Raw genomic sequence first — 23,166 nt, forward strand, 5'->3', positions numbered from 1 at the left:
GGGACTACAGGCTCCTGCCTGTATTTTTAGTAGAGACAGGATTTCATTGTGTTAGCCAGGATGGTCTCGATCTCCTGACCTCGTGATCCTCCTGCCTCAGCCTCCCAAAGTGCTGGGATTACAGGCGTGAGCCACCGCGCCCAGCCTAATTTTTGTATTTTTAGTAGAGACAGGTTTTCACCATGTTGGTCAGGCTGGTTTCGAACTCCTGACCTCTCGGCGTCCGAAAGTGCTCGAATTACAGACGTGAGCCACCACTCCTGGCCTCTGATGGCTCCCCTTCCCCTCCTCCTCTTCATTTCTTCTTCTTCCTCTTCTTTCTTCTCTCTCTCTCTTTTTTTCCCCCACTTTTTCGTATTGTTCCAAGTGTTTTTGCGGCGAGGATAGTCTTTTTTTTTTTGTTAGTTTTAGTTTTTGTTTTTTTTGAGACAGGGTCTTGCTCTGTCACCCAGGCTGGAGTGCAGTGGCCGGATCTCAGCTCACTGCAAGCTCCGCCTCCCGGGTTCACGCCATTCTCCTGCCTCAGCCTCCCGGGTAGCTGGGACTACAGGCGCCCGCCACTTCACCCGGCTAGTTTTTTGTATTTTTTAGTAGAGACGGGGTTTCACCGGGTTCGCCAGGATGGTCTCGATCTCCTGACCTTGTGATCCGCCCGTCTCGGCCTCCCAAAGTGCTGGGATTACAGGCTTGAGCCACCGCGCCCGGCCTTTTTTTTTTTTTTTTTTTTTGAGACGGAGTCTCACTCAGTCGCCCAGGCTGGAGTGCAGTGGCATGATCTCGGCTCACTGCAACCTTGCAACTTCCGCCTTCCGGGTACAAGCAGTTCTCCTACCTCAGCCTCCTGAGGAGCAGGGATTACAGGCATGCGCCACCACCCCCGGCTAGTTTTTGTATTTTTAGTAGAGACGGGGTTTCACCATGTTGGTCAGGCTGGTCTCGAACCCCTGACCTCGTGATCCGCCCGCCTTGGCCTCCCAAAGTGCTGGGATTACAGTAGTGAGTCACTGCGCCCCGCGAGAGAATAGTCATTTTTACAGCAACAAAGTTGTGTGTGTGTTTTTTTAAATCTTGGGGCTGTTGAATCCATCAGTAGCAAAGGGGCCCAACACGTGTTTGGTTTGGCAGGGTCGATGTTTTTTTCACGAGTGAATTGGATGCTTCCAGTCCTCCCCAGACCCCTGCACTTAACTCTACTGGACTTCACTCTTCGGGCCTGGGAACCGGTGGTCCGGCCCCCGGCAGCTTCTGTCCCGCCCCCGCCGTGGCTCCGCCCCCTTCTCTCCGGCCCGCCTCTCTCTCCTCCCTCCGCCCTCCCGTTTTCCATCTGTCGTAAAAGACACGGCGACGCTTGACGGCCGGCGGCGTTTGACGGCTGGAGGCCACCGAGAAGAAGGAGGAAGCAGCGGTGGCGGCTGCTGCGGCGGTTGCAGCGGGGGCCGGGGTGGGCGCCGCGGTCCGGGCCCGGCAGTGAGGCGCGGGCGGCCGGGCCGGTGGGCTGGGCGGCGGGCCCAGCGGCCGCCCCCGCGCCCTTGCCCGCGCCTGGCGGCCCGATGTGGCTGCAGCAGCGGCTCAAGGGGCTGCCGGGACTGCTGTCGAGCAGCTGGGCCCGCCGCCTCCTCTGCCTGCTCGGCCTCCTGCTGCTGCTTTTGTGGTTTGGGGGGTCCGGCGCGCGGCGGGCGGCGGGCGGCCTGCACCTGCTTCCCTGGTCCCGCGGTGAACCGGGCGCCGCCGAGCCGTCTGCCTGCCTGGAGGCGGCCACCCGCGCCTGGCGCGGCCTGCGGGAGCGCGGCGAGGCGGTACCGCTGGGCCCTGGAGTGCCAGCCCTGGTGGCTAACGGCTTCCTGGCTCTGGACGTGGCCGCCAACCGGTTGTGGGTGACCCCCGGGGAGCGAGAGCCCGCCGTGGCGCCGGACTTCGTGCCCTTTGTGCAGCTGCGCCCGCTGAGCGCCCTGGCTGAAGCTGGAGAGGCGGTGCTGCTGTTGCGGGAGGGGCTGCTGCGCCGCGTGCGTTGCCTGCAGCTCGGGTCCCCAGGTCCTGGCCCCGTGGCCGCCGGCCCCGGGCCCGCCTCCGTCTCTGGCCTTGCCGCGGGGTCTGGCCGCGACTGCGTGCTGCTGCAAGAGGACTTTCTGGTGCACCGGGGCCGACCCCACGTCTACCTGCAGCGCATCCAGCTCAACAACCCCACGGAGCGCGTGGCCGCGTTGCAGACTGTGGGGCCCACTGCCGGCCCAGCCCCCAAGGCCTTCACCAGTACCCTAGAGAAGGTCGGAGACCATCAATTCCTCCTCTACTCAGGCCGGTCCCCGCCTACGCCCACTGGGTTGGTGCACCTGGTGGTGGTGGCCGCCAAGAAGCTAGTGGACCGCCTCCAAGTGGCTCCCAAGACGCAGCTGGATGAGACGGTGCTGTGGGTGGTGCACGTCTCTGGCCCCATTAACTCCCAGGTGCTCAAAAGCAAAGCAGCCAAGGAACTCAAGGCACTGCAGGACTTGGCCCGGAAGGAAATGCTGGAGCTCTTGGAGATGCCAGCCGCGGAGCTTCTTCAAGACCACCAGCTCCTCTGGGCTCAGCTCTTCAGCCCAGGTGAGTCCTGGTCAGCACTTGGTCCACCCTAGTTATGTCCCTCCAAAATCTGCAGAGGTAACACTGAAGGTGATGATGGGGTGGTTAAAACTTGGGCTTGGCGTTTCACCAGAGGTTGAATCTCTGCTCAACTGCCTAGTGTCTGTGCGACTTTGGGATTCGTCGCCTAATCTCTCTGGGCCTGTATTTAATAACAATAACGCCTACCTCAGAAGGTTTTTATGAGACTGTAGTGGAAATTTGAGTGTAAAGGTCAGGTCTTTCTGTTATTTGTTCTGGGAGGTGGGGCCTGATTTGAGCAGAGTGAAGTGTTTTAGAGTCAGTTTGCAGAGGTGAAACCAGCAGGTGGATCCCCTGATTCTTTGCTCAGCTCTGCAGTCGGCCTGGTGACAGATGGGGACTTCTTGACATAACCCCTGCTGGGCTGAAGTGCGTCCTGGCATTTGTGGCTGCAACTGGTTCACAGGGAGGTTGGAGAATGCCTTCTTTCAGCAGGTTGAGATGCTCCCGCCCAATGAAAACTCTCCTCTCTGTTGACTGTTAAAGAAAAGAAAATCCTGTTCTGGATGAGAGAGGAGTTCTGGTTTCCAGGGCTCCTATTGTCTGAACCCTTGTGTTTGGTTGCTCAAAGAGTTGAGTTCATTCAGCAAGTATCTACTGAATGCTTCTGCCAGGGCTGTTCTATGCATGGGGGGTGCAGATGGGAACCAGAGTTCCTGTTCTCATGGTGCTTGCTTAAATTCTGGTTGGGAGGAAGGCAGACATTAGAAAAGTGAAAATTAAAATAAGACAGTTTTTTAGGCTAGAACGTGCTGGCTGGGCGCGGTGGCTCACACCTGTAATCCCAGCACTTTGGGAGGCTGAGGCAGGTGGATCACCTGAGGTCAGGAGTTCAAGACCAACCTGGCCAATGTGGCGAAACCTTGTCTCTACTAAAAATACAGAACTTAGCCTGACCTCGCACGATCCGTCCACCTTGGCCTCCCAAAGTGCTGGGATTACAGGTGTGAGCCACTGCTCCGGGCAGGAGGATAGTCATCTTTACAAAACAATGTTTTGTGTGTATATGTTTTTAAATCTTAGGGCTGTTGAATCCATCAGTAGCAAAGGGGCCCAACACATGTTTATTCAGCAAGTATCTATTGAATGCTTCTGCCAGGGCTGTTTTATGCATGGGTGGTGGCCTACACCTGTAGTCCCAGCTACTCAGAGGCTGAGACAGGAGAATCACTTGAACCTGGGAGGCGGAGGCTGTAGTAAGCTGAGATCGTGCCACTGCACTCAAGCCTGGGCGACAGAGTAAGACTCTGTCTCAGTAAATAACTAAATACATACATAAAGCTACAGGACTGGAGAGAGAAAGGACAGAAGGAGAAGTGGCCTGAGACTGGCCTCAGCACTGGTGACTGATCTGGCGCAGGAGGTCTGATCATAGGGTTGGCACCAAGTCCTGGCTAAATCTGTGTTCCTCTGGGCTCTGGCACCAGACCCCACTGCTTTTTTTTTTTTTTTTTTTTTTTTTGAGACGGAGTCTCGCTCTGTCACCCAGGCTGGAGTGCAGTGGCCGGATCTCAGCTCACTGCAAGCTCCGCCTCCCGGGTTCACGCCATTCTCCTGCCTCAGCCTCCCGAGTAGCTGGGACTACAGGCGCCTGCCACCTCGCCCGGCTAAGTTTTTGTATTTTTAGTAGAGACGGGGTTTCACTGTGTTACCCAGGATGGTCTCGATCTCCTGACCTCGTGATCCGCCCGTCTCGGCCTCCCAAAGTGCTGGGATTACAGGCTTGAGCCACCGCGCCCGGCCTGACCCCACTGCTTTTTAACAGGATTCTAGATTTCAGGCCCACAGGCTCAAGTTGGTCATGTAAACAAGACAGGTGACTTTCTCCCATACTTTAGGGAGACAGGCACCGCTGTCTTTATCACTAAGGCACACCTCACTCCTCTGCTGCCCTTGGTCTTTATTTCATATGCTCTGCCTCCCAGCTGTCCTTCCCCCTTAACGTGCAGCTTTCATGGTGTTGCAGGAGTGGAAATGAAGAAGATCACTGATACCCACACGCCGTCTGGCCTGACCGTGAACCTGACACTCTACTACATGCTCTCCTGCTCACCGGCCCCGCTGCTCAGCCCCTCCCTGAGCCACAGGGAGCGAGACCAGATGGAGTCGACGCTCAACTATGAAGATCACTGCTTCAGCGGCCACGCCACCATGCATGCCGAGAACCTGTGGCCGGGACGGCTGTCCTCTGTCCAGCAGATCCTGCAGCTCTCCGACCTGTGGAGGCTGACCCTCCAGAAGCGTGGCTGCAAGGGGCTGGTGAAGGTGGGCGCCCCAGGCATCCTGCAGGGCATGGTGCTCAGCTTTGGGGGGCTGCAGTTCACGGAGAACCACCTCCAGTTCCAGGCCGACCCCGACGTGCTGCACAACAGCTATGCATTGCATGGCATCCGCTACAAGAACGACCATATCAACCTGGCCGTACTGGCGGACGCCGAGGGCAAGCCCTACCTACATGTGTCCGTGGAGTCCCGCGGCCAGCCTGTCAAGATCTATGCCTGCGAGGCAGGCTGCCTGGACGAGCCAGTGGAGCTGACCTCGGCGCCCACGGGCCACACCTTCTCGGTCATGGTGACACAGCCCATCACGCCGCTGCTCTACATCTCCACCGACCTCACACACCTGCAGGACCTGCGGCACACGCTGCACCTCAAGGCCATTCTGGCCCATGATGAGCACATGGCCCAGCAGGACCCCGGGCTGCCCTTCCTCTTCTGGTTCAGCGTGGCCTCCCTCATCACCCTCTTCCACCTCTTCCTCTTCAAGCTCATCTACAACGAGTACTGTGGGCCTGGAGCCAAGCCCCTCTTCAGGAGTAAGGTAGGAAGCCGCTGTCTGGTCGAAACCCGAGACCTCGGCCTTGCTCTCAGCCCTGTGTCTCGGAAGGGGCTGGCCTGGCGAGGGGGGGTGAGGCCTGGGCAGGAATGGGTGTCCTGATGCCCTCAGCCTTTGACACCAGAGAGAGAGTGCAAGTGTTTTGAGAGGAGACGACAAGGAAGGGAAAGCTGTGGAAATCCAGGTGTGAATTGATGGTCTTCTGGCTTCCCAGGGCAGCCCTCCCCTCCTCCCCCATCATAAATGTCAGCATTTAAAAATAACTGCAAGCCGGGTGTGGTGGCTTGTGCCTGTAGTCCCAGCTACTTGGGAGGCTGAGATGGGAGGATCACTTGAGCCCAGGAGTTTGAGGCTGCAGTGAACTGTGATTGTGCCACTGCACTCTAGCTTGGGCAACAAAGCAAGACCCTGTCTCAAAAAAGCAAAAAACAAAACAAAAAAGCAAATAAAAGTAAAAAAAAAAATTAAGAGGCAGGGCCTGGTGGCTCATGCCTGTAATTTCAACACTTTGGGAGGCCAAGGTGGGAGGATCCTTTGAGCCCAGGAGTTTGAGACCAGCCTGGGCAGGAAAACGAGGACTTGTCTCTACAAAAAATTTAAACATTAGCCAGGTGTGGTGGTGCACACTTGTAGTCTCAGCTACTCAGGAGGCTGAGGTGGGAGGATCACTTGAGCCCTGGAGTTTGAGGCTGCAGTGAGCTGTGATTACACCATTGCACTCCATCCCAGGTGACAGAGTGAGACCCCATGTAAAAATAATAACGAGGCTGGGTGCAGTGGCTCATGCCTATAATCCCAGTACTTGGGGAGGCTGAGGCAGGCGGATCACCTGAGGTCAGGAGTTCAAGCCTGGCCAACATGTTGAAACCCTGTCTGTACTAAAAATAACAAAAATTAGCCAGGCATGGTGGTGCACGCCTGTAATTCCAGCTACTCGGGAGGCTGAGGCAGGAGAATTTCTTGAACCCAGGAGGCAGAGGTTGCAGTGACCCGAGATCATGCCAGTGCACTCCAACCTGGGCGACAGAGTGAGACTCTGTCTCAAAAAAAATAAAATAATAATAGTAATAATAAAATAAAAATAACTGCAACAGGCCCCTAGATTGACTTGAAACCTCTGTCTGAACTGCTGGCGGGATCCCCAGCTTCCCCCCATGTGCCTGTTCATGGCATGCAGAGGTCAGCCCCTTGTTCCAGGCCTTGGACCAGAGTGGCCATCTCCTTAGCATAGGACACAGGACAGAAGCATTCCCCTCCAGTTTCCTGAGACATGTTTGCCCCTGGAAGCGGTGATTTTGGCTGTCATTGCTGCAAGACTGTCATCGGGGCAGCATCTTGGGATCAGCATTGCTGTCACGGGGTGAGGCTGCTTACTGTGCCCTGCCGCCCGGCCTTCGGTGCTTTCTCCGGAGAAAGACCAGCAGGGATTCTAGGGGGAGGCCTTTGTTAGCAGTTGTAGAAGAAAATGTTTCCCAAAGAGCTGAGCTTTTTCCCTTCCTCTTCTCTCCTCCCTCATCCCCCTGTCTCCTCCCCTCTACTCTTCCTCCCCTCCCCTCTCTTCTCTTCTTTGCTCCATTGTCTTCTCTTTTTAAACTGTAGTGATAGTAGAGAGGTATATTAGGCTCTGCATCTATGTTCCCAAGTAGTCAAAGAGCCCAGATCCCACCCTGGAGAAATGGGAAGTGCCCCCTCACATCCACAGGGATGCCTGCGGCTTCTAGTTTCTGGCCCAAGACCAGGACTTGGAAAAGGAAGCAGAACTTGACCTGAAAGAGCAGAAGAGTGGGAGACAGGGCTGAGTTCCTCAAGTTCGAAGAACAGATCAAAAGTCAGATCAAAAAGGACCGCACAGAGGCCTTCCTTGTGAGCTGCCTCTGGACTAGCTGCACTAGGACAGGCGCCAAATGTGCATCGTGTGGGTTTTGCTGTCTGTTTGGCAGGCGGCTGCTTTTCCCTGCTGCTCGGTGGCTTCTCTGCCCTCACTCTTGAGGGCACCTTCGGTTCCCCCCACAGTTGGGGAAATGAGCCAGACTACCTTCGTGGGGTACTGAGCGATCTCTCAACAGACGCAGGCTCAAGCTGGGCCATGCCAGAGCGGAGCCAGTGAACACTCAGCTCCAGAAGGCCCCAGGCCACTGAGTCCATGGTCATTCTGCAAGGCTGGGTCAGAGCCAGGGTGTGGTGCCACTAGGGTTGTCTCCGTAGGCTATTTCTGTAGCTGGCCACTGGGGTTGGCAGTGAACAATAATCACACTTGTTTTGTGAATTGAACAGGAAGATCCCAGTGTCTGAGTGAACTAACAGTCCTGCTTTCAGCCACCATTTGCACAAGACACCCAGCACTGAAAGTCCTGCTGCCAGGGATCCTTTGGAAGCACCCGCCCTTTGTGCCTTGTTGGGGGAAACCAGTGACGCAGAAGCGAATGTGGATACACCAGAGTTTGCATTGGAAGGAACGAGTGTCACGTGGGGAGGGAAGGGGCCAGTGGACCTTTTGTAAGCTTTCCACTCAATAAAACGAACCTGTATGGCAAATACTTGAAATGGAACTCACTCCTTCCACTTTCCCCCTTTGTTCTGTCCCAGGAAATAGACCGTCTTTTGAAAAGACTCTTGTCTAGGGAACGTTCTGTCCTTTTCCGAATTTATCGTGTTCTTTCTTGATGAAGTTTTAATTTATTTTTGTTGAGATTTTGCTAGATGGCTTTTGCATCCCCTGTAGATGGTGAGTGCTGGCAGTGATATCCATCTCAGCCTTTGGAGGCCCCACGGTCCCGAGGCTGGGCTGGGGTCCCCAGGGTGGCTGTGCTGCTGCCTGTAGGAGGGTGCGGGTTGCGCTGTCATCCTCGGGTTTGCACGCCCTTTCTTATGAGCCTGTGGACACCTGTGGTTTTGTACTTTGGGGCTTCAGGGGAGGTGTTTAACTTTCTAGTGATTGATGATTGTCAGGTTTTGAAATACCAAAGCTTTTTTGTTCTGTTTTTAAATAAATATCTTTCAAATTTCCATGACCGGTTTGTGTGTGGTTAAAACCTGGAGACATGCACCACGTCTGCCCTCAGCACTAGATCTGTCAGAAGCAGGACGCCCACCCAGCCCCGCTGCCAAAACGCCGTTCCTTTCCCTCATGTTCTACGTCTCTTCAAAGGAGTCCGCCCGGAAGGTGTGTTGGGGGCCGCCTTTCTGCTCGCCAGGGGGTTGCTTCTCGCATTACCCTGGCTCCTTCCCTGCTCAGGTGCCCTCTCCCCCACCTGCCCTAAAGAGCCAGGGTTCTCCTGCCCTGGTTTTGCTGGCTATAGGATGTCAGCAAGACAAACCCTGAGTGGTCCTTCTCCAGATTGTCTGCTGAAGCCACCATCAGATGCCTCCCCTCTGTGGGGAGAAGGGAACTGTCCACTCCGGGGACCAAAAAGGGGCTGAGCCGGGCGTGGCAGTCCACCTGCGGGGCTGTCCTCAGCGTCTCGGCGTTTAGACTGTTTCTCTGCGTTCCCAGACAGCATTTTAAGCGGCATGACTCACCGGGAAGCCTGGTCTGCCTGCAAAGGAGCCAAATGTCTGGCCCACAGCCGATGGTTATGAGAGTAAACAGGGGGCTCAAGCTCTGCTCTTAGTGGCACTGGTTCCCCAGTTCGTTCTGTCCATGCAGCACCTTCTCCCCTGGATCGTGCAGAGCTATGACATGTGATCTTCTCCCCTGGATCGTGCAGAGCTATGACATGTGATCTTCCAGCCGTGGGCCACGGCTGGCTCACATATTGCAGAGTGGGAGCCTCTTGGGGTGCAATTGGTGTCATTTACAGTGTGACATTAAATGGAAAACTGTTGGACCACAAGAACTGCAGCTCTCATTCCTTCTTGAACTTGGAACTGGGCATGTTGTAGGCTCCCATAAATGTAAAACAAGGCCGGGCGTGGTGGCTCACGCCTGTAATCCCAGCACTTTGGGAGGCTGAGGCAGGTGGATCACCTGAGGTTGGGAGTTCGAGACCAGCTTGACCAACATGGAGAAACACCGTCTCTACTAAAAATACAAAATTAGCTGGGCGTGGTGGTGCATGCCTGTAATCCCAGCTACTCGGGAGGCTGAGGCAGGAGAATCGCTTGAACCTGGGAGGCGGAGGTTGTGGTGAGCCGAGATCATGCCATTGCACTCCAGCCTGGGCAACAAGAGCGAAACTCTGTCTCAAATAAATGGTAAAACCTATGTATGTGGTGCCTAAGAAATACCAATTGAATGATTAGAATGTCGATAAACTGAGGTTTGTAAAGTACAGCTCTGATTAAGTGCTCACCATACATGTTAGATATTTCACATCAGCACAGCCTTTTGGGGTGAAGAGGTTGCTGGGGGTTAAGATCCCAGTTTGAGAGATGTGGAACCTGGACCTCACACAGTGAATCATTTGTCCAAGGCCACGTGACCATCAAGTGACTGGAGTGCAAACTCTGCCTCGATGCTGGTGCAGGCTTGCTCGGAGTCCCCACCCTGCCATTTCTCCCCATGGCATGCGTCTGATGGCTTCTGTGGCATGGCTCAGTATCCACAGGGCTTCCAGTTGGCCACCATGGTAGAGAGGAGATGCTGGTGGTCCACAGTGGAGCAGGCCAAGCAGTAACCCTAGAGGGTCCCATCTGCGTGGTCCAGTGAAGGCTGGCTGCACACAGAGAGCCTTTTTCTTTTTTTTTTTTTTTTTTTTTTGAGACGGAGTCTCGCTCTGTCACCCAGGCTGGAGTGCAGTGGCCGGATCTCAGCTCACTGCAAGCTCCGCCTCCCGGGTTCACGCCATTCTCCGGCCTCAGCCTCCCGAGTAGCTGGGACTACAGGCGCCCGCCACCTCGCCCGGCTAGTTTTTTGTATTTCTTAATAGAGACGGGGTTTCACCGTGTTAGCCAGGATGGTTTCGATCTCCTGACCTCGTGATCCGCCCGTCTCGGCCTCCCAAAGTGCTGGGATTACAGGCTTGAGCCACCGCGCCCGGCCGAGAGCCTTTTTCTTTTTCTTTTTTTTTTTGAGACAGAGTCTCGCTGTTGCCCAGGCTGCAGTGCAGTGGTACGATCTCAGCTCACTGCAAGCTCCACCTCCCGGGTTCACGCCATTCTCCTGCCTCAGCCTCCCAAGTAGCTGGGACTACAGGCGCCCGCTACCACGCCCAGCTAATTTTTTTTGTATTTTTAGTAGAGATGGGGTTTCACCGTGTTAGCCAGGATGGTCTTGATCTCCTGACCTTGTGATCCACCCGCCTCAGCCTCCCAAAGCACTGGGATTACAGGCGTGAGCCACCACGCCCGGCCACAGAGAGCCTTTTTAAAGTTGCTTTTTCAGGGCCTGAAATCTGGTGTGGAAAATTTAATTGCATACTATCTGAAACTTCCCAACAGCTGAAACATTGGTTTGGAAATGTGTTCACTCCCTGAAAATCTACTTGCACCCCATATATCTGTCCCATCTCACATATTCTCAGCCACGTTTTTTTTTTTTTTTTTGAGACGGGGTCTCATTCTGTTGCCCAGGCTGGAGTGCCGTATGGTAATCTCAGCTCACTGCAGCTTCCTCAGGTTCAAGCGATTCTCCTGCCTCACTCAGCCTCCTGAGCAGCAGGGATTACAGGCATGTGCCACCACACCTGGCTAATTTTTGTATTTTTGGAAGAGATGGGGGTTTTACCACGTTGGCCAGGCTGGTCTCGAACTCCTGACCTCAGGTGATCCACCTTTCTCTGCCTCCCAAAGTGCTGGGATTACAGGCTCGAGCCACCGCACCCGGCCTCTCTCAGCCACCTTGACTCCTGCCATTGTGGCGGCAGCCAGCTCTGCACAGGTATGAGTGTCCTGGCAGCACCCAGCATCAGCCTCTGTCATCTTTAGGAAGCTGCGAGGCACTCAGGCATATGTAGCCTTGAAGCATGTGAATGGTAACACCATTTGGGGCCACGCTTCACCCGTGGGACATGGAGCCAGTAGACACAAGCTGTCCTCTTCTGTCCCTGGCGTGGACAGTTCTGAGGCATACTTTATTTGGCTTCTCAGAAGGTGCTACGGTTTGGATATGGTTTGTTGACATTTGGCCCTCAGTGTGGCAGTGTTGGGAGGCGGGGCTTTGTGGGAGGTGTTTGGGTCACACGAGTGGATCCCTCCCGGAGGGCTTGGCACCTCTCTCCGGAGTGAGTGAGTTCTTCCTCTTGTGGGAATGGATTAGTTCCCAGGAGAGCAGGTTGTTATAAAACCAGGAAGCCCCTCGGGTTTGCTTCTTTACATGTGTCTGCTTCCCCTTCAACCTTCTCCACCATGCTATGAGGCAGCAAAGAAGCCAGGCAGATGCTGGCACCATGCCCTCGAACTTCTCAGCCTGCAGAGCCCTGAGCTACATAAACTCTTTTCTTGACTGGCGCAGTGGCTCACGCCTGTAATCCCAGGACTTTGGGAGGCGAAGGCAGGTGGATCACGAGATCAGGAGATTGAGACCATCCTGGCCAACATGGTGAAACCCTGTCTCTACTGAAAATACAAAAATTGGCCGAGTGCAGTGGCTCATGCCTGTAATCCCAGCACTTTGGGAGGCCGAGGCGGGCAGATCATGAGGTCAGGAGATCGAGACCATCCTGGCTAACTCAGTGAAACCCTGTCTCTACTAAAAATACAAAAAAAGGCCGGGCGCAGTGGCTCAAGCCTGTAATCCCAGCACTTTGGGAGGCCGAGACGGGCGGATCACGAGGTCAGGAGATCGAGACCATCCTGGCTAACAGTGAAAACCCATCTCTACTAAAAAATACAAAAAAAAACTGGCTGGGCATGGTGGCGGGCACCTGTAGTCCCAGCTACTCAGGAGGCTGAGGCAGGAGAATGGCATAAACCCGGGAGGTGGAGCTTGCAGTGAGTTGAGATCCGGCCACTGCACTCCAGCCTGGGTGACACAGTGAGACTCTGTCTCAAAAAAAAAAAAAAAAAAAAAAATTAGCCGGGCGTGGTGGCGGCCACCTGTAGTCCCAGCTACTTGGGAGGCTGAGGCAGGAGAATGGCGTGAACCCAGGAGGCAGAGCTTGCAGTGAGCTGAGATTGCGCCACTGCACTCCAGCCTGGGCAACAGAGCGAGACTCCGTCTCAAAAAAAAAAAAAAAAATTGGCCGGGCGTGGTGGCTCAAGCCTGTAATCCCAGCACTTTGGGAGGCCGAGGCGGGCGGATCACAAGGTCAGGAGATCGAGACCACAGTGAAACCCCGTCTCTACTAAAAATACAAAAAAATTAGCCGGGCGCGGTGGCGGGCGCCTGTAGTCCTAGCTACTCAGGAGGCTGAGGCAGGAGAATGGCGTGAACCCAGGAGGCGGAGCTTGCAGTGAGCCGAGATCGCGCCACTGCACTCCAGCCTGGGCAACAGCGTGAGACTCCGTCTCAAAAAAAAAAAAAAAAAAAAAAAAATTAGCTGGGTATGGTGGTGCGTGCCTGTAATCCCAGCTACATGGGAGACGGAGGCAGGAGAATTGCTTGAACCAGGGAGTCGAAGGTTGCAGTGAGCCAAGATCATGCCACTGTACTCCAGCCTGGCAACAGAACGACACTCCGTCTCAAAAAACAAAAACAAAACCAAAAAAACCTATTTTCTTTATAAATTACCCAGCCCTAAGTATTCTGTTATAACAACATGACATGGACTAAAACAGAAGGTCCCCACAAGATCAAGCCCTGGGTAAGAGACCCAGGCTAAGGCACTAATCAAGAAGCCTGTGGCTCCTCTGGACGATTTTTCCAGGAGGATGTGGGATTCTCCATGTCCACTGACATGGGCTGAATTGTGTCCCCTCCTTAAATGTCTATGTTGAAATCTTTTTTTTTTTTTGAGAACTGTGAGTGCACCCAGGCGGGATTGCAGTGTCGTGAACATGGCTCACTGCAGCCTCAACCTCCTGGGCCCAGGCAATCCTCCTATCTCAGCTCCCCCAAGTACCTGGGACTACAGGTGTGCACCACCACACCTGGCCAGTTTTTGTATTTTTTTGTAGAGATGGGGCTTTGCCATGTTGCCCAGGCTGGTTTCAAACTCCTGAGCTCAAATGATCCACCTGCCTCAGCCTCCCAGAGTGCTGGGATGACAGACATGAGCCACCATACCAGGCCCCTGCATTGATGTTCTAACTTCCAATGTGATAGGATTAGGAGGCAGCACTTTCGGAGGGGTTCTTAGTTCATGAGGGTAGAGTCCTCATGAATGGCATTAGGACCCTTCTAAGGGGGCCTCACAGAGCTGCCTCACCCTCTTTCTGCCATGTGAGAATGCAACGAGAAGACAGCAGTCTGCAACCGGAAAGAGGGGCCTCACTAGAACCCAACCATGCTGGCACTGTGATTTCGAACTTCAGTCTCTGGAACTGGGAGAAATCAATTTCTGCTGTTTTGAAGCTGCCCAGACTATGGTATATTGTTAGAGCAGCCGGAATAGACCAATACGGGCATATCTTTCCAGCGGAGAAATGGAACTCTTCTCTGGTGATAACAAACCAAGAATACAGAGAGTCATAGGACCGCAGATGCTTTTTTTTTTTTCTTTAGTCAAGGTCTCGCTCTGTCACCCAGGCTGGAGTGCAGTGGTGTAATCACAGCTCACTGCGGCCTCAACCTCATGGGCTCAAGAAACCCTCCCACCTCAGCCTCCTGAGCAGTTGGGACTATAGGCACAAGCCACCACGCCTGGCTAATTTTTTTATGTATATTTTGTAGAGACAGGGTTTCACCATGTTGCCCAGGCTGGTCTCAAACTCCTGAGCTCAAGCGATCCGCCCACCTCAGCCTCCCAAAGTGCTGGGATTACAGGCATGAGCCACCGTGCCTGGCCAAATAAATCTTAGGGTATTTCTGGTGAGGAGTAACCAGCTTCTGACCGAGCACAGTGGCTCACATCTATAATCCCAGCACTTCGGGAGGCCGAGACAGGAGGATCTCTTGAGCCCAAAACTTCCAGACCAGCCTGAGTGATATAGTGAGACCTTGTCTCTACAGAAAATTTTAAAAATTAGCTGAGCATGATGGTGGCGAGCACCTGTGATTCCAGTTACTTGGGAGGCTAAGGTGGGAGGATCACTTGAGTCCAGGAGGTGGAGGTTGCAGTGAGTCAAGATCACACCACTGTACTCCAGCCTTTGTGACAGAGTAAGATCCTATATCAAAACAAAACAAAACAAAAACAGAAAAAACACAAAACCTCAGCTTTCCTACCCAAAGAGCTGAGGCTTACCTCTCCAGAAGCAGCATCAATTTCTGCCAGGCAGGGACAATTTTTCCTTTTCATCCCAGAATCTCTCTGGGCAGGGACGGCTTGAGGAGCATCCGAAGAGCAGGTGGGACATTGGTGGACGGCACTTACTTCCAGGCTCGTTAAACTGGTGTGGGGAGCTTAGCCTTGGTGTGAGAGCAAATCCTCTCTAGGAATCTTTTTTGACTGGAACACAAAGGGGAGCAACACAGACACACCTCAGCGAATGCAGCCTGCAGGAGAGACAGACGAGTGTCGACGGAGGATTACCCAGGTGCCGAGGCAAGAGACTGAAGGCACAAACTGTTTCAGGATAGTAAAGAAAATAGTTAGACTAAGAATAGTTATAATACAAATTAGATATAGAGATGATCATGGACATTATAAATCATTAGTATGAACAATATTAATCATTAGCTTTTAATATTACTCTTTGTTGTATAACCAAGGAATAACCGGTGGGTATAGGGTCAGGTGCTGAAGGGACATCGTGAGAAGTGACCAAGAAGGCAAGAGGTGAGCCCTCTGTCACGCCCGCATAAGGGCCGCTTGAGGGCTCCTTGGTCAAGCAGTAACGCCAGTGTCTGGGAAGACACCCGTTACTTAGCAGACCGGGAAAGGGAGTCTCCTTTCCTTGGAGGAGTCAGGGAACACTCTGCTCCACCAGCTTCTTGTGGGAGGCTGGATATTATCCAGGCCCGCCCGCAGTCATCCGGAGGCCTAAACCCCTCCCTGTGGTGCTGTGCTTCAATGGTCGTGCTCCTTGTCCACTTCCATGTTCCTCCCGTACTCCTGGTTCCTCTTTGAAGTTCTTAGAAGATAGCGGTAGAAGAAATAGTGAAAGTCTTAAAGTCTTTGATCTTTCTGGTAAGTGCATAGAAGAAAACGCTGACATATGCTGCCTTCCCTTTCTGCTTCGGCTATCTAAAAGGGAAGGGCCCACTGCCCCATGATCACGTGACTTGCTTGACCTTATCAATCACTTGGACGACTCACCCTCCTTACCCTGCCTGCCCCTTGTCTTGTATACAATAAATATCAGCGCGCCCAGCCATTCGGGGCCACTACCGGTCTCCCTGTCTTAGTGGCAGTGGTCTCCCGGGCCCAGCTGTTTTCTATTTATTTCTTTGTCTTGTGTCTTTATTTCTTACGATCTCTCGTCTCTGCACACGGGGAGAACACCCGCCAAGCCCCGTAGGGCTGGACCCTACAGATGAGAAATTGAATGATGATACTGCAGTCAGGGCTGTGGGACTGTGGGGCAGGGACATCTAACCTGTCCTTGAAAGTCAGGGAGGTCTTCCTGAAGGAAAGTGAAACCTCCAATCTGGAAACTGAAAGATGATGGGAGTCAGCCAAGCTAAGCAGTGGAGAGCCTGAGTGAATGCATGCACAGAGGTGGGTGGGTGTAGGGAAGCCAGGGAGCCTTTATTTTGAAACAGGGTCTCCCTTTGTCTCCCAGGCTGGAGTGCAGTGGTACAATCATGGCTCACTGCAGCCTCGAGCTCTTGGGCTCAAGTCATCCTCCCACCTCAGCCTCCTGAGTAGCTGGGACCACAAGTGCATGCTACCACACCCAGCTAATTTTAAAAAAATGTTCTGTAGAGATGGGGCCTCGCCATGTTGCCCGGGCTGGCCTCAAACTCCTGGGCTCAAGCAATCCTCCCGCCTTGGCCTCCCAAAGTGTTGGATTATAGGTGTAAGCCACTGCACCCACCCAAGAATTGGATTTCTTTGCCCACATCACTGACTTCTAGGGACAAAGGGTGGGCTCCGGCCCTAATTCACGGCAACAGTGACATTAGAGATCATCATTCCTTCCATGGACGTATCCCTTCTCCTTATTACGTCCTAATTTTAGCCAGTCTACAGTTACGCTGAAAACCGAAGAACGGTTTTATCACCATGTTTTACAAAGTGCAAATTGAGACCTGGTGAAAAACAGTGACTGGCTAAAGGTCAAAGAGAGGTCATTCATGGAGTTGGGTGGTGGCACCCTTGCAGGATGTACCCCCAGCCACTGGTGGGTTAATCATTACCTCTGCTAACAGCTTGTGATGGTTAACATTAAGTGTCAACTTGGTCAGGTGCAGTAGCCCACGCCTGTAATCCCAGCACTTTGGGAAGCCGAGGCAGGTGGATCCCTTGAGGTCAGGAGCCTGAGACTGGCCTGGCCAACATGGTGAACCCCGTCTCTACTAAAAATACAAAACATTAGCCGGGTGTGGTGGCAGGCGCCTGTAATCCCAGCTACTTGGGAAGCTGAGGCAAGAGAATCGCTTGAACCTAGGAGACAGAGGTTGCAGTGAGCTGAGATCGTGCCATTGCACTGCGGCCTGGGGTGACAGAAAGAAACTTCATCTCAAAAAAAAAAAAAAAGTGTCAACTTGATTGCATGGAAGGATGCAAAGTATTGTTTCTGGGTGTATCTGGGTGTTTCTGAGTGTGGCCAGAATAGATTAACATTTGAGTCAGTGGACTGGGACAGGAAGACCCACTCACAGTGTGGGGGACACCATCCAGTCAGCTGCCAGCACAGCTAGAAAAAGCAGGCAGAAGAAGGTGGAAAAAGCCGATTCACTGGGTCCTCTGGGCTTTATCTTTCTCCCGTGCTGGAGGCTTCCTGCCCTTGAACATCAGACTCCTCAAGTTCTTTGGCTTTTGGACTCTTGGACTTACACCAGTGGTTTGCTGGGGGCTCTCAGGCCTTCGGCCACAGATTGAAGCCTGCACTGTCAGCTCCCTACTTTTAAGGTTTTGGGACTGAACTGAGCCACTGCTGGCTTCCTTGCTCCTCAGCTTGCAGACGGCCTATCATGGGACTTGACCTTGTGATCACGTGAGTCAATTCTCCTTAATAAAGCCCCTCTCATATATACGTAGATCCTATTAGTCCTGTCCCTCTAGAGAACCCTGACTAACACACACGTGGAGGAGAGCTCTGAAAACCCGGGCCAGGGACCAGCGTGACTGCTCTGTGGCTGTCCCAAGAGACAGCAACGCTGGGCAAGTTTGCTCGTGAGAAAGGCTGAGGCTTCTCTCAGAATAAAACCTTGGGAAGAGACAACTATACAGCATTCCCAGGGGCCGGCGCAGTGGCTCACGCCTGTAATCCCAGCACTTTGGGAGGCCAAGGCGGGCGGATCACCTGAGGTCAGGAGTTTGAGGCCAGCCTGGCCATCATGGCGAAACCCCATCTCTACTAAAAATACAAAAATTAGCCAGGCGTGGTGGCGGGTGCCTCTAATCCCAGCTACTTGGAAGGCTGAGACAGGAGAATTGCTTGAACCGGGAAGGCAGAGGTTGCAGTGAGCCAAGATCATACCACAGCACTCCAGCCTGGGCGACAAGAGCAAGACTCCATCTCAAAACAAACAAACAAAACCTTTCTCTTGTCATGTAACCCATACATACACATACTATGTACCCACAAACATTAAAAATCAAAAATTTAAGACAAAACGAAAACAACGGAAAACCTTTTTTTGAGGAGTCCCTAGGCTTCACCAGTTTGTCAAAACTGGAGCTTGATTGCTGAGACTTTATTTGCATACCCACAATGCATTGTGCACCAAATAATTTTCATCTTTAAAATTACTAGATCCCTTTTTTCCTTCAATCTATCTTTCCCGAAACTGAGACTGCTGTTCCAGAATTGTCTGAAGAAAAAGGCAGAAGTCAATAGCTCTTTTGGGCAGAAAGAAAGTTACCATTAGCCCGTTGGGAGTAGTCCTTACATGAGAAGTGAGTGCTGCCTATCACAGATATGCACTAGTTTTCATTCAAATTGCATGAATCTTTTGCCTTTTACTAAAGATATCTGTGGAGAGGAAACAACTGTGAGTTTTAAGCTAATTTTTTTTTTAACACTCTGCATTTCTTAACGCGGCTTCTTTGAGCAGTCTTAAAAGTAGACACACTAGAAAAGCTGTTATGACGGTTTTTCTATATTCTGAAACATAAAACAAACTCAAAACTCCAGTGTTTAATTTTGGAGGACCAGAGCTAGCTTTTGGAGGAGCAGCTGATGTTGGGGGAAAAGGACAATTACCCTCCTATGTAGCTTGAATGGGGCTTGGAGCCAGTGGGGAGGCGTGGGGAGGCGTGGGGAGGCGTGGGGAGGCGTGGGGAGGCGTGGGAGGCGTGGGGGGCGTGGGGGGCGTGGGGGGGCGTGGGGGGGGCTGTGGGCGGTTGCTTAAGGGCCTGAGCCTGGGGTCAGAATTTGTTTTGTTTTTTTGAGACAGAGTCTCGCTCTGTCGCTCAGGCAATGGCGCGACTTCGGTTCACTGCAACCTCCGCCTTCCAGGTTCAAGCGATTCTCAGCCTCCCGAGTAGCTGGGATTACAGCTAATTTCCCGGCTAATTTTTGTATTTTTAGTAGAGACGGGGTTTCTCCATGTTGGCCGGGCCAGTCTCGAACTCCTGACCTCAGGTGATCCGCCTGCCTCGGCCTCCCAAAATGCAGGGATTACAGGCGTGAGCCACCGCTCCCGGCCTGGGGACCAGGATTTTTTGCGATGGATTTCCTCCCTCCTTTACTGGGACAGACCCTGCTAGTTTTCCCTCCCCAGTACTCAACCTCTCCCTAGAATCTCCCATCACTAGCAGGGCTCACGGCTACCTGGAGGCATGACTACATTTCCCAGCCTCCCTTGCGGTTGAGATGAATTCTGGCCAATGGGACTGGCTGGAAAATTCACTTTCTCTTGCGTTTCATCAAACCGATTGGGTCTCGGGAGGACTAGCTGCGCGCTAGGCACCGCTCCTTAGGCGGGGATACTGGGTAGAAGAGTTCGGGGCTGCCTTCTTCTACACGGAGACGCCGGTGGGAGCAGCGGGGGAGCTCGCCCAGAGCCCCTGCTTCATTTAATTGGATAGTCCATTGGTCCCCAACCTTTCTGGCACAAAGGACCCGGTTCGTGGAAGACAGTTTTTCCAAGGGCGGGGGAAGGGTGGGTACGGGATGTGGACAGTTTCAGGTTGAAACTGTCCCCCTCAAGTCATCAGCCATTAGATTCTCATAAGGAGTACTTACCTAGATCCCTCGTATGCGCAGTTCGCAGTAGGGTTCCTGCTCCTAGGAGAATCTGATGCCCTACTGACCTGACACGATGGGGAGGTCAGGCGGTAGTGCTCGCTTGCCAGCCGGTAACCCTCTGTCGGTCAGTGGCCGGGGTTTTACCCCTGGTGTAATTAAACAAGCCAATCCCCGTTCCTTGGTCAAAAGCAGTAAGCCACCCCAACGTGTCACGGTAGCAACTCCCCAGAGATGCAGTAGAACTAACGCCTACCATAAAAAGGTGAACCTCTAGAAAAGCCCAAAAATTCGCGTTTGTATTAAACGCACTTCCAATGGCTGATGAACCCACGTTTCAGAGCTTACAGATTTATGAGCATACGTCTGTTTTTGGTACCACTCAAATAAGCCCTGCTGAAAAAGCAAGGCCTCAAAAAATTGGTTTAAAACTCAGAGTTGTTCCTCTCCACGGAAATCTTTAGTAAAAGGCGAAAGATTTATACGATCTGAAGAGAAACCAGAGTATAATCGCAAGTGGCGGCACTCAGTTCTCACGTAACGACTACTCCCAACTGGCTAATGGTAACTTTCTCTCCGTCCAAAAGAGCTATTGACTTCTCCCTTTTTCTTCAGACAATTCTGAACAGCAATCTAGGTGTCGGGAAAGATAGGTTGAAGGAAAAAGGGGATAGTAATTTTAAAGACGAACATTATTTGGTGCACAATGCATTGTGGGTATGCAAATAAAGCCTCTCCAATCACGCTCCAGTTTCAGGAAATACCTTAAATGGTTCATGCGTTTTAGCGCTGCGCCTGAGGCCACCACGCGGGGGCAGAGCAGAGTCTGGTCCCAGAAGACAAAGGCTGACTTTATCTGCTTTACTTACAGCGGCCGAGCTATTAGGTCGGTGCAAAAGTAATTGCGGTTTTTGCAATTTAATTGCAAAATTAACCTAAGTAAACAATTTTTTTGAACGTAAAAAAAAAAAGTAAAAAAAAAATTATCTTGGCTGGACTCCGTGGCTCACTCTTGTAATCCCAGCACTTTGGGTGGCTGAGGCGGGCTGATCGACTGAACTAGGGGTTTGAGACCAGCCTGGGCAACATAAGGAGAGCCTGTCTCCAAAAGAAAAAAAAAAAAAAATTCTTACACTTATAGCCACTCCAGGCCTACTGAAGCCCTGGGGATTGGGCCCAGCCCCCTGAGTCTGAACTCATCCTCCGTGTGATTCTGACGGAGGCTACATTGAGAACCTCTGTTGGGCAACTGTTCTGCCTGAAATACGGAGAGTGAGGAGTTTGGGAGACACATTACTGACTGAGCAGGGGAAGGCCTGGGAAAGGCTGTGAAATGAGGAGAGAAAAGGCCAGGGAAGGCAGCCTTTTCCCACCACCTTCCCACCTGGGGGATGGTGGCATAAAAGGAGGGGGCAGTGCAGGAGCCTGTGAAAGGGACTAGAGAAATTCAGGGAGGAAGAAGGAAAACCTGGACTGGGAGCCGTAGAGAAACCGAGGGCAGAGAAGAAGTTCCCTGGCTGGGCGCGGCGGCCCACGCCTGTAATCCCAACACTTTGGGAGAGAGGAAGGAAACAGTAGGTGAGGAGGGGCAGGAGATGGGGAGGGGGCGGTAGGTGGCTCCTGGTTGCAGAAGGGAAGGAGGAGCGGTGCAGGGGTCTCCCTGCAGTGATCCTGGTCCATGGAGCCCGGGCCCACCCCCAACCCCCATTCTCTCACTCCCCTGCAGCCCCTCCTTTGCTGGCCCCTATTTCCCTCCATCTTCTCACCTGGGAAGATCCCAGCACCCCATCTTTCCAGCCTCTGCTCTGTAGCAACTGAACTGCTGGAAAAATCCCACAGCAAGGGAACCTCGGATACAGGCCTCCACTTCACCTGTTTCTCTCATTGGCTCCACTTCCCCACTCAAGATGTCCCTTTTAGGCTGAGTGCGGTGGCTCATGCCTGTAATCCCAGCACTTTGGGAGGCGGAGGCGGGCGGATCACCTGAGGTCAGGAGTTCGAGACCAGCCTGGCCAACATGGCAAAACCCTGTCTCTACTAAACATACAAAAATTAGCTTGATGTGTTGGTGTGTGCCTGTAATCCCAGCTACTTGGGAGGCTGAGGCACAAGAATCACTTGAACCCAGGAGGCGGAGGTTGCAGTGAGCCGAGATCGCACCATTGCACTCAAGCCTGGGGGACAAGAGCAAAACTCCGTCTCAAAAAACAAACAAAAAAACAAACACACAAACACCCCTTTTAACTCTTCTCTCCCCTTATCTTCCTGCTCTGCAACTCACTGTGTCAGCCCACAACATCCCAGGGGCTTCCTTGAGAGGCCAGACACCCTCATCTTCCCAGCCCGCAGCAGCCGCATCTGCCTCATCTTCTGCCTCCTCCTGGGCTTTGAACCCCAACTCCACAAAGATGGTGCCCCTTCCATGCAGTCCCCCAGCAGCACCCTCCGTGTCCCTCCCGCTGTGGTCGTCTGAATGTTGTGGCCCCTCACACATCCACAGGCTGAAATGTAATCTCCAAGATGATGGTATTGATATGTGGGGCCTCTGGGAGGTGATTGGGTCATGGATGGGATCAGTGTCCTTATAAAAGGGTTTGAGGGAGCAAGTTTGTGCCTTTTACCCTCCCATCAAATGGGGACACAGGGAAGGTGCCATCCATGAGGAACAGGCCTTCACTAGACCACAAATCTGCTGGTGCCTTTGATATTGGACTTCCCAGCCTCCAGAACTGTGAGCAACAAATAAATTTCTGCTGTTTATAAATTACCCAGTTTAAGGTATTTTGTCATAGCACCTGAACTAGGACACCCCCCCACTGGCTCATCTTCTAGACAGATAAGTAGGCTTCCTTATCTCCTAACCTGAGAGAGAGAGAGAGAGAGAGGGGTGAAGGAGGAAGTGGGGAAGGAAGAAAGACTTCCTAAACCTCATCACCATCAGCCACAACAAAGCAAAGCACTTTTACTTTGTATTTCTATTAAAAAAAAAAAATCTGGTGGAAATCTCTTTAGTAAAAAGAAACTTGGGGCTGGGCGCAGTGGCTCAGACCTGTAATCCCAGCACTTTGGGAGGCCAAGGCGGGCGGATCCCCTGAGGTCAGGAGTTTGAGACCAGCCTGGCCAACATGGTGAAACCCCGTCTCTACTAAAAACACAAAAATTACCTGGGCATGGTGGGCGCCTATAGTCCCGGTTACTTGGGAGGCTGAGGCAGAAGAATCGCTTGAACCCAGGAGGCAGAGGTTGCAATGAGCCGAGATTGTGCCACTGCATTCCAGCCTGGGGGACAGAGCAAGACTCCGTCTCAAAAAAAAAAAAAAAAAAAAAAAAAAAAGATTTCCAAACAGGGACTCAAACAGATGCCTCTACATGAGCATTGTTCATAACAGCCCAAAGATGATAACAATCCCA

At 52.7% G+C, this 23,166-nt stretch overlaps 1 protein-coding gene, 3 long non-coding RNA genes and 2 other non-coding genes across 9 annotated transcripts; 4 read left to right on the forward strand and 2 right to left on the reverse strand.

Annotated features, from left to right (window-relative positions):
* Positions 1-1,360: 1,360 nt before the first annotated feature.
* KIAA2013 lies at positions 1,361-8,484 on the forward strand. 4 transcript variants are annotated; one of them, XM_077973980.1, is made up of 4 exons: positions 1,361-1,453; positions 1,513-2,583; positions 4,610-5,463; positions 7,753-8,484. In XM_077973980.1, the coding sequence occupies exons 2-4, from the start codon at positions 1,551-1,553 to the stop codon at positions 7,768-7,770; spliced, it is 1,905 nt and encodes a 634-aa protein (XP_077830106.1). In that variant the 5' UTR covers positions 1,361-1,453; positions 1,513-1,550; the 3' UTR covers positions 7,771-8,484. The 4 variants fall into 4 exon arrangements, with proteins under 4 accessions (XP_077830106.1, XP_077830107.1, XP_014967966.1 ...); XM_077973981.1 differs by having other exon boundaries at positions 1,361-1,441; XM_015112480.3 differs by having other exon boundaries at positions 1,361-2,583.
* Positions 8,485-8,503: 19 nt separating this feature from the next.
* LOC144336271 (uncharacterized) lies at positions 8,504-9,670 on the forward strand. The gene is made up of 2 exons (XR_013407898.1): positions 8,504-8,641; positions 8,816-9,670. It is a non-coding gene; the product is annotated as an uncharacterized LOC144336271 (long non-coding RNA).
* Positions 9,671-11,550: 1,880 nt separating this feature from the next.
* On the reverse strand, positions 11,551-20,261 carry LOC144336280 (uncharacterized). Its single transcript, XR_013407911.1, has 3 exons — positions 19,756-20,261; positions 14,703-14,906; positions 11,551-11,766 (listed from the first exon to the last, which is right to left on the reverse strand). It is a non-coding gene; the product is annotated as an uncharacterized LOC144336280 (long non-coding RNA).
* LOC144336291 (uncharacterized) lies at positions 14,058-17,071 on the forward strand. The gene is made up of 2 exons (XR_013407921.1): positions 14,058-16,280; positions 16,993-17,071. It is a non-coding gene; the product is annotated as an uncharacterized LOC144336291 (long non-coding RNA).
* LOC114674785 (U5 spliceosomal RNA) lies at positions 18,487-18,604 on the forward strand. The gene has a single exon (XR_013413304.1). It is a non-coding gene; the product is annotated as a U5 spliceosomal RNA (small nuclear RNA).
* LOC114674766 (U5 spliceosomal RNA) lies at positions 20,145-20,263 on the reverse strand. Its single transcript, XR_003725872.2, has one exon. It is a non-coding gene; the product is annotated as a U5 spliceosomal RNA (small nuclear RNA).
* Positions 20,264-23,166: the final 2,903 nt, after the last annotated feature.

The sequence above is a fragment of the Macaca mulatta genome, chromosome 1 (genome assembly GCF_049350105.2).
Source record: "Macaca mulatta isolate MMU2019108-1 chromosome 1, T2T-MMU8v2.0, whole genome shotgun sequence".
Classification (NCBI taxonomy): Eukaryota; Metazoa; Chordata; class Mammalia; order Primates; family Cercopithecidae; genus Macaca; species Macaca mulatta.